The 10,023-nt window shown below is 60.5% G+C and overlaps 1 protein-coding gene across 1 annotated transcript; it reads right to left on the bottom strand.

Moving 5' to 3' along the window:
• Positions 1–712: 712 nt before the first annotated feature.
• Positions 713–6,499, bottom strand: MNX1 (motor neuron and pancreas homeobox 1). The gene is made up of 3 exons (XM_059172398.1): positions 5,294–6,499; positions 2,212–2,372; positions 713–1,630 (listed from the first exon to the last, which is right to left on the bottom strand). The coding sequence occupies exons 1-3, from the start codon at positions 5,994–5,996 to the stop codon at positions 1,271–1,273; spliced, it is 1,224 nt and encodes a 407-aa protein (XP_059028381.1). The 5' UTR covers positions 5,997–6,499; the 3' UTR covers positions 713–1,270.
• Between the last annotated feature and the right edge of the window lie 3,524 nt (positions 6,500–10,023).

Here is a 10,023-nt window from a genome sequence, read left to right on the forward strand (position 1 = left end):
AGAGAGAAGCCGCCTGCCCAGGCCGCCTCTCTGCTCTCGGCCCACGAGCGGCCGCGGCCCGGCGTGGGGGAAGCGGAGCGGCGGGGGGCGCGCAGGTGGAGCGGCGGCGGGCTCGGCGGGTGATGGGGGGCGCCCGCCGCGGGCTGGATCAGTCCAGAGCCGCCGCAGCAACCCCCTCCCCCCAGGCCATCCGGTCGCCGGACACTTGCTGCGGACACGTGCACAGACCCCAGGAACGCGGCTCCTACCCGGAGCCGGGAAGGTCCTGCGGGAGAGGGAGCCGGGGAGAAGCCCGGGGTTACTCGAGGCCTTCGGACCCCCAGACGCCGGGAAAATCTTCTCGTCGTTTTCAAGCTTATTTGCTGAAACATTCGATGGTGCGTTTCCACGCCGGTGAAGCAAGAGCCTCAAGGAAATGAAAAGCTAAATACTCGGGGTCCGAAGTTGCTCTCCTGAGATTCACGCACCGGGGCGCGCGCTGACCCTGGTCTCAGGTATTTTTACCAACATCCGGCGGCTAGGACTCCCCGGCGACGGGAACCAGGGGCCCCGCCTGCGACACAGCCCGGGAGAGGCGGTGTTCCCGACGCCTGTTTGTCCTTCTGATTTGCACCTTTTGCTGTCAATCGTGGAATTCGCCACACCCCATCATTTCAACAACAAAACAGTGCAGCGGCTTTTCCAACTCACTCCCCAAAGATCTGCACTCACGTCCAGTAAAAAACCAATTTATTTTACATTCCATCGTGGGCGATGGGAGAAGCTAAATAATAATTTAGCATGCATAATTAGACGCTTCTTTATATATATATATATGTATAAATACAATATACAAAAATAAAGACAGTACAGGTTGAGATTTCCAGCAGTTTGAATGCTCATGATATAAAGTCCCCCCCAAGACAGGTGAGCACAAAACATTCTCCCTTTTTCCATACTCAGCAGAATGGCCATTCTGGAGAAGGTTTCAAGTCTTCCAGGTCGTCCAACACTGGAGGTTCGCGCCTTCTCCATTCGGGAAGAGGGGGTACGAGACTCCCTCTGGTACCTGTCAGCTCTTCTCACAAGCACGGCCCCCAACACTAACCAAAATGAAATTAAAAAGAGCAGGAGTTCAAGCTTGAACCCGCTGGGCCTCCCTCTCTCTGTCCCTCGAAGAGCAGCCCAAACGGGCAGCCCCAGAGGGACGGCTGGTGGCCTGGCTCACAGGCCTGCGGGGCTGGACCTGGACAGGCTGGCCCGGCTGCTGGCTGCCTGGGGCACGGGGCCCCTACTGGGGCAGGGGCTGGTGCCCAGGGCCCCCGGGCCGCGGAGGTGGCGAGTCGGCCTCGGAGGAGCAGTCGGAGGAGACGGCATGCGTGCCGGCACCGTTGCTGTAGGGGAAGTGGTCCTCGTCCTCGTCGTCCTCATCGTCCTCGGGGTCACTGTCCCTCAAGTCCCGCAGGCGGCGTGTGCTGCCTTTGTCCCCGACCACCGGCGGCCCCAGCAGCTCCTCCTCTCCCTTGTCCTCTGCGCCCCCCTTGCTGGCGCCCCCGCCCCCCTGCCGCTTCTCGGCGTCCTGCGCGGCCTGCTCCTTGGCTTTTTTGCTGCGTTTCCACTTCATGCGCCGGTTCTGGAACCAGATCTTCACCTGAGAGCATGAGAGGCTGTGAGGAAGCGGCCACCTCCATCCCCACTGTTTGTGAGGCCCCCAGCTCAGCACCTGCACCTTGGGCTTCAGAGCAGGGGACACGGAAGCTCCAGGGGGAAGCAGCTTCCCATGCCTGGGCATCAGCAAACCCAGGAGTGGGGCTGGGGGGTTCCAGGGAAGCCCAGACTCGGACCTCCACTGCTGGACTCCGGTCCTTTTCTAGGGGTGCTCTCCCACTGCCCAGGAAGGGCCGGAGCAGCTAGCGTCCATACCTGTAAATCTCAAGATGTTCCCTCTCTTTCTGGAATAAAATTTCTTGAACATGGCCTGGGGACCATAGCTTCAGAGTGGGGGGAGTGCGTGGAGGGTCCTTCAAGCGCAAAGTTCGAGGTCTGACCTCAGCCTGCTGGATCAGACCTCGGGGCTTGGTGCATGAACCCCAGCGAGGCCAACACGAACTCTCCCCTCGGACGTCAGTCGTCCCTCTAAAGTCAGGAGGCTCCGCTCCAGGTGCCAGGAGTGCAGAGGGAAGAGTGTCCCCTAGGAGGCCGGCTGGTGGTGTGGTGGGGTGGGCTGCGTACCTGGGTCTCCGTGAGCATCAGCGACGTGGCCACCTCGAAGCGCTTGGGCCGCGACAGGTACTTGTTGAGCTTGAACTGGTGCTCCAGCTCGAGCAGCTGCTGGCTCGTGAAGGCCGTGCGCGGCCTGCGGCACTTCCCCAGCAGGCTGGACTGTGCCTGGGCTGGGACAGAGAGGGGCGTGAGGCCTGCAGCCTGACGCCGTCCTCCGACCTCCCGTGGGCCCCCAGTGCCCCAGAGCCCACCACCCACGTCTGCCACCTGGCCTCCCGGACCCTGCTGAGTTACTGCTTTTTCTTCAGTGTCAGCGCCCTCTCCCCAAGGGACCGGATGACCGGACGAGCCCAGGACCTGGATACCAGGGACAGACATACGGGTTTGGGTTTAATGGGACTTCTTTTTTTTTTTTTTTTTAAACTCAGGGTCTGGATGTTCTGATTAAAGAGAGCCTATCAGCCAGGGCAGCCCCCTTCACCTGGGGGCAGCGGGGGTGTGGTGGTGGTGGTGTGCAGTGCAGAAGTTGACAGGCAAGACAGTGAGAGCGGAGAGGTACAGGTACAGCTCCTCTCCACTCCTCGGCCAGCCTCCCCCAGCTCAGCCACAAATACAAACAGGTCTGGGAATCAGCAGCCCCATGTCCTCCTGACCAGCAAGGAGCCGGTGCAGGATTCCCAGCACCGCGTCCTCAGCTACCGGAGAGGCAGGGCCAAGGCCAAGACAGGAGGAAGCGGAAGGAGAAGGACCGCCTCTCGGGCCGCTGAGAACCCGGCCCACTCCCCGCTGAAAATTCTTCCTGACGGCCCTGCCTCCAGGCTGCGGAGGAGCAAAGCCCCGGGAGACTGGACGCCTTTCCAGAACAGCTCTCACTTCACAAATTGAAGGCTGAGGCCAAGCGGGGATCTGGCTTTCTGAACGCGCAAGGAGGTCCCTTGGCTGAATTTACATACGTTCACACGGTTACATCACAGAGAATTTTATGACCTCAAAACGAGACTTCCCTTGATTTCCCAGGAGCCTGACAAGTGTTAGACAATAAACGAAAGGGAAGAAAAGAGGCCAGCCGGTAGGCTGGGCTCAGGCCCCCCCCCCGGGGGGGGGCAATTTGCTTTACGGAAGGCCCACGCCCCCAGCTTTAGTTAAATGAGGCCCCAATTCCCAACTCGACAATACATTAGAACTTTAATTAAAACACTGGCTCCAAAGGGACCGTTTGAGAAATGCCATCCAACAGAAGAGACAACCAATTAAAGGAAACCAAACGGGTTTTCCTGCGACCAGAGGAAGGGACTCTCAAAACACATTCCGGCATCCTGGCCTGTTTATTATCGCCTTTTAAGATTTGATATTTAGATTCCTTTTCTAATTCAGCTACCTCTAGGTCAACATTAGGAAACAGGGATGGCAGAAGGAATGGGACTTGTGCTAATTTTCTGAGCGACCTTGAGCTTCACGCAGGAAAGCACCGTGGGTTGGGGGCGGGTGGCAGGGAACCCAGCACCCAGAAGAAGCGTGTGTTTGTGTGTGTGTGTGTGTGTGTGTGTGTGTGTGTGTGTGTGTAGATCACCACCCCTCAGTGGGAGATTAAGCTTCCCAGGCTCTGGGACATGCAGATCATAAGGGAACATCCACGAGTGCCATCAGAAGGGGTGGGAGGCTCTGTTCACAGTCGAGCCCAGGAAGAGCCGGAGTTTGGCTGACCCGGGATCGGTAAGTTCAGATATGTTTGCCCCAAGCTGAAAGGTGAGTCCCCGCTTTCCCTGCTGCAGATCCGAAGGGGCTGACTTCCACCTGGACGGGCTGCGGGCTACGTGGCCATTAGGGTCTTCTGGGAGCTGAGCTGCAGAAAGCCTGTGGTGGCTACGGGCAAACAGTCGGCAGGCTGGGATTTTCTCACCCGCCTGTGACTTCTGCAGCTCTCAGGCCCCTAGCTTTTCTCTGTTTAGTCACAACCGTGGCTTCTAGCAGAGGAATCTGAATTCTGCCAAGGGTTTATTTTTGTTTTCTTCTTTGCTTTTTTCCTCTCCTACGCCTGCATGTCACCAGTCTAAGCACATCCACTCAGAAGGAAACAATGGGGTCTCTTTGTTTGGGTGTTCTGCGGCAGAAAGCATGAAGTCTCCCGCATCAGCCTCTCCGTGGAGCCCGGTGCGGGGAGCAGACGGAAGATTGAGACTCCCCAGAACGCCAACCCCTTGTGCCCATCCAAAAAGTCGGGTGGGCTCAGGCCTCCGGAGGCGTACCCCCTGCCTGGCAAGCATACTGCCCACAACCCAGCAGCTCCCAGGCTAGGGCCGGCCAGCCGTCCTGGCTTCTGTCCTGGGGAGGGGTTCCGCCTAATGGGAGCCTCCAATTCTGGGTGGGCACCTGCCAATCCCTACAGTGGGGTTCGTGAAAGAGGCACATCTCTCCTTCTGAAGAAGCCCACCACGGCTCTGTTCAAGTCCGGCCATCTGCCTACTGGACATCACACCGTGGCCCAAGCACCCTTACAGAGGCAGCCAGCACCTCTGCAAAGGGCCAGAGCAGAGCCAGGGACCTGGCCTTGTGGCCCTGGCCTCTTGAAGCCCATTTCTTGTTCTCTGTTCCTGAATCTCTCCTCCTGAGAGGGGCTGGGGTAGACGTAGGGGGTCTCTCCAAAACCCACAATGCGGTACCTAATTCAAGTTCGTTTCCCAGGAGATAAGCCCCTGGTTTAGGTGGCCTCGATCCCCAGGCCGGCCTAACTTGGGCGCTCTTTGACTCGCCTTCCCCCACCACTTCCTTCTCTTCCAGCCCGCCGGTTAATCATTAGGTTTTAGTCTCACACCTCCCGCTGCCCCTTCCCATTAGGAGAGGAAGAGAGAGCAGGGCCCGCGCGTGGCCATTTTAATCCTTTCGCTGCCAGTCCCACAGCGGGCAGTCCACATAAGTCTTCGCGGGCCCCGGGCGGAGCCCAGGCGGCTTCGCGGCGCCTCCGCCGCGCGTTCAGAGCCGAGAGCAAGATGAAGGAGGCGCGGTGGAGGAGGGCGCGCGGGAAAGCCCTGTGCCAGGACCCCCCTTCCTCCCTCCCTTCCTCCGCGGGCGCCGGCGCCCGCGCGGTACTCACAGTTAAAGTCGGGCATCTTGGGCAGGATCATGCCCGCGGTGGACGCACGCAGCCACTGGTCCAGCTGGAAGGTGCCGGCGCCCAGCTTGATGGGGTCGGCGGGGTGCGCAGCGTGCGCGCCCTGCACCTGCGGGTAGGAGTAGGAGAGCGCCGGGTGCTGGCCGGCCAGCGCGGCCGCCGCCGCCGCCGCCGAGTAGCCGTAGACCGGGTGGCCGTAGAGCGCCGCCTGCGCGGGGAGCCCCGCGCCGCCCTGCGCGCCCCCGGGGTGCAGCCCCAGCGCCAGGCCCCCCGCGGCGGCGGCGGCAGCGGCGGCCGCGGCCGCGGCTGCGGCGGCGCCAGGGTGCGCGTGGTGGTGGGGCCCCCCGGGTCCGCCGCCCGCGCCGCCCGCGCCTCCGCCCGCGCCGCCCGCGCCCAGGAAGCCGGGCTTGGGCAGCAGCGCGCAGTGCGCGGCCAGCAGGCGCGGCGGCGAGGGGCTCTCGGCGTGCAGACGGTCGGCGGGCGCCGCGGGCGGCTCCGAGGACGCGGGGCTGCAGCCGCCGCTCGCCCCGCCGCCGCTCGCCCCGCCGCCGCCGCCGCCTCCTGGGCCGGCCGCGGCGGCCGCGAGCGACGTGACCAGGGCCAGCGGCGCGGTCTGCGCCGAGGCCGATCGCGGGGGGTCCACGGCCAGCAGCGCATCGATGCGGAAATTTTTGGATTTTTCCATCGGCTCGTCTGGGGCTGGCGAGCGGGGCCGGGCGGCGGGCGGCGCGGCCGGGTGCGGGCTCGCGGAGTCCTGGCGCGGCGGCGACAAGCCCCGGGTTCGGTATTGTTATGGTGATTATTTGCCAATAATCAAAGTCGCCGCCGGAAACTCAGCCGAGGGTGACCATGGTCCGGGCGCCTCCTCCGGGCGGGCCCCGCCCCGGGCCGCGCTCTCACGCGCTCGCACAAACTCGCACGCAAGTGCCTGGGCGCGCCGGGCCGGGGAGCCCGGCTCAGTGCGCTGGACCCTCGGGCGACCGCGCCGAGGCCGCTGGCGCCGTAGTGGGGACCCGCGCCCCTCCGCGCACTTGAAGCGCAGCGCGGCCGCCGATTGGCGCGCCCGGCGGGGGCTCAGGGAGGGGCGCCGGCCCGGCCATTGGCCGAGGGGCGCACCTGTCACCGTCCCGGCCGCCTGCCGCCCCGCCCCTGCGCCGCGGGGTCCTAAACAACCCGGGGGCTGCGCCGCGATGGCGGGGCGGAGACCGCCCTTGCCACACTCGGAGGCTCAGCCTAGGGACCCTGCCCGCCTTCCTGCAAGTGCCGAGCGGGACTGCGGGCGCCGGCACCTCTGCGTACCAGTGTGGGCCCCGCCGTCTGAGTCCAGCTCCGGAGACACGCGGCCCGGCTCTGGCCTCGGCGGCCCCTGGGGCCCGCGGCGTGCGCTCTTCCCGCGTCCCTTCGCCGGCACTTGAGTTCCTGCGCTTCTGCGCCGGGGATCCCGCGTGGCTTGCAGATCCAGCTGCCTGGCTGCATTTCGGCAGCAGCACGAAGACCACACCGGTCGCCAGGCCCTGCTCCTGGGTCTCCAGGGTGCCTGGGAGCAGATTGTGTCCCTGTCGTCACCCCTCTGCAGGTTGAACCTTCTCATCTCTGGGAAGTCCCGTGCTTTTCAGGTGTCGCGTGTATGTGTGTGAGCGAGTTTGCCTTCCACTAGTCCTTGCCTTGAGCCCCTGCCCGGTCCAGGCAGAGAGGGCAGGGTCTGTGAGCCCCGCGGCCTGCAGGACCCAGGTCGACTTGGAGACGTCGCCCATCTGCCAGTGACAGGATCCTTGGTGACAGAGCGCTTATTCTCTGCGGAAGGACACCCATGGGCATGCAAGAGGCAGCACCCACCTTGGTTCTGGAGAGCCTGCGAGAGCCGGGAGTCCTCCCGAGGCCGGTCATCCTGACCCTGGTTAGTCCCCAGGCAGGAAAATGCAGCCTCTCTTCTCTCCCTACTTGCAGCTTGGGAACTCGGTCGACAGGGCTTCCCCTGGCTGAGCAAGGTAGTGGAGTGAGAATCAGACTTCACGCCCACCCCTTCCGTCCCCATACACACACTTCAAATATTTACAGTAAAAGCACTTCCAAGGGCTTTTCTGAAGCGGGAAAAATCAACATGCAGGTCGGGGAGTCAGGCAGCCCCCAGTACCAGGCTTTGTCAATAGCTCAGCTAGAACAGCTCTCTGGCCCCCGCAGGGGAAAGAATGCAGGAGGGGGTGTGGGTCCTTGAAGCCAGCTCCCTAAGCAGGTGAGAGGTGAGTAAAGGGTAGGGGCGTGGGAGGGGCAGAGGAGGAAGGAAAAATCTGGGCAGGTAAACTTCAAAATTAACAGATCAGGTTGCTACAGGAGGGATTTTTTTTTTTTTTTTTGAAGGTAAGTGTGGGGATCATTTAGTTTCCCTTCAAAAGGCTTTTTGCCTTGGCAAGAGTCGACTGCGGTGATTCTATTGGCAAGAGCTGAAATTTTTTCTTTCTTCATTAAAACAGGGTAATTTGGAGACACACAATACTAGCTGGAAATAGAGGGACAGCGATGGGAATAGATATTATATGGCTTTGCAAAAACAGTCGTAATTCGTAAAATAGGAATTACAGCATTTACATGGTATCTGGTCTTTAGATGCGGTCTCTGGGGTGGTGGAAATGAAATCCAGCCTTTAAGCAGAGAGGGGAGAGCCCTTAACTTCCCTGAACACAGCCCCATGCCGTGTGCTTTCTAGAATTCTCTTTAATCTTCACTGTGACACTAGGAGAAGGATTTTATCCTCTCCATTTCAGAGAGTAGAGGTGCCAAGAGGTTGAGACTCTTGTCCCCAGCAAACCGTTAAGCCTCCTAGTTGGAAGTGGGACCAAGTCTGACGCTGAGGCCACACAGCTGTCACCTGCTGCCCTCGGTGCTCGGGGGTCCCTGACCCTGTTTCTTTGTGCCACCCATTCGCTCTAGGGAAGGAGGGTTTATGAAGGAGACCTGAGATTCTTGGCCACTTGTTCTGGGCAGGAAGCCCTTTGCCCTTCGAGGCCAGTACCGACATGCTGACTGTCATTCTGCTTCCCCAGGAGAGTCTTGGCCCCCACCTCGGGTAGGGGCTGGCTCTAAGGCTGAAGGCCTTTCTCTACCTCCCCTCCATGTGCTGGCTGGGACTCCTGGGATGGAGGGCAGTGATTTAGGAGGCTGGGAGGAGTGAATGAAACTCCCCAAGACTGATCTCGGAGAGACTGCTGCCCTCTTCTCTGCAAAATATGTGCAGCCAGGGATATTTTAGTTGGGGACAGGGTACAGTCTAAACTTTATGTTTACACACGATAAATGCCTCCATTTCTTCAACCAGATCGTTGTGTTTTAGAGATTGTGTTTAAATCAGAGTGACTGATTTCACCCCCGTCTTTGTCCCACAGTACCTATTTCTCCTAAACCCCTTAAAATCCGCCAGAGAGGGGAAGGGGCATGCACGTCCCTCCCCTTAAGACCAGCAGAGAGCACTTCCTGGAAGCTGGACTGGACAGGTATGTGGGGATCGCGCAGGGGAAAGTTCACCTGGTTTTACCCCCAAGGCCATACCACCTGTGGGAGCACCCAGGAAGGCATCCAAGAAGCATTAAGCCCTCGGGGCGGGGGGGGGGGGGGGGTCCTGGTCGCGCCACCCCCAACTGCCATGAGACTGGATGCCAGTACTCTTTTATTTGTATGGATTTCTGTTTCTTTGTTTAGAGAAGTAGGGGTTAGGCCAGATGCAGTCTATGGGGCCAAAGTCTTTAAAATTTTCATAAATTCTGTTGATGTTAAGAAAAAGTTAATACAGATTGAAGGTTTTCAGGGAAGTCGTATGGAAAGAGAGGGGGACAGGGAAAGAGGGAGAGGTCTTGGAAATTTGGGGTCTTTGTGTGGTTTATGAGGTGTGAAGCTGAGCGCTAGGGCTCTTCCTGTCTCCGGCCTCTGTATTGATCAAGCCCAGCTGGCTTTGAAGGTTTGGGGCAGACGGGAGCGAGGCTTGCGTCTGCTGGAGGGCCCTCACCCTCCCTCGCGGGAGATCAAAGGTCTGGTCCCAGCAATACTCCCTACCCCAGTCTCCAGGTGACTCCCCTCTCCAGCAGCCCTGGGAGGGCTGGGGGAACCCTCGATTTCCTGAGCAAGCATGTTTCCTCAGCTTCCCCCATCTTAGCCCCTTGCCTGCCTGGCATGGCACCTCTTTTCTCTCTTCACAGTCTCCCTTCACGATACTGAGTACGCCTGCAGTCACCCTGCTCTCATGACGTAGAAAGGCGACTCGGTGGTTTATAACGACTGCAAAAGAAAAAGCTGTTTGTAACCCATGTCTATGCCTAACCGGAGTTAGGAACCTAGGAGGTTGGGAATAAAGCCCATATATTCATCCGGAGCCTGGGAGGCGGGCATTGTTCCTTATCAAGCACAGGTCGCTTTCTCCCGGTGCGAGCAGGTAAACCGAACAGCACCTGGCAGGGCACTGGGCACTGGTCGGCGGGAGTTCCTCCGTGGCCCCTGCACTCTCCCCACTTCCCCCAAGTCCAGGGAAATGATCTGAGCCCAGAGCCTCCTGGGGTACCTGGCCAGCTAGGCCTGGGGTCAAACAGGTGTGTGTGTGGGGGGGGGGGTTGGTGGGGGTATGGTGGGAGGGAGGGCTAGGGTCACCGGAAGGCAAGCCGGGGGTCAGGGTAGGGGGGAGGAGGAGGAGGGGCGGATCCGTGCAGGTGGCCCCTCCCCCCACCAGC

Source organism: Mustela lutreola, chromosome 4 (assembly GCF_030435805.1).
Source record: "Mustela lutreola isolate mMusLut2 chromosome 4, mMusLut2.pri, whole genome shotgun sequence".
Taxonomy (NCBI): domain Eukaryota; kingdom Metazoa; phylum Chordata; class Mammalia; order Carnivora; family Mustelidae; genus Mustela; species Mustela lutreola.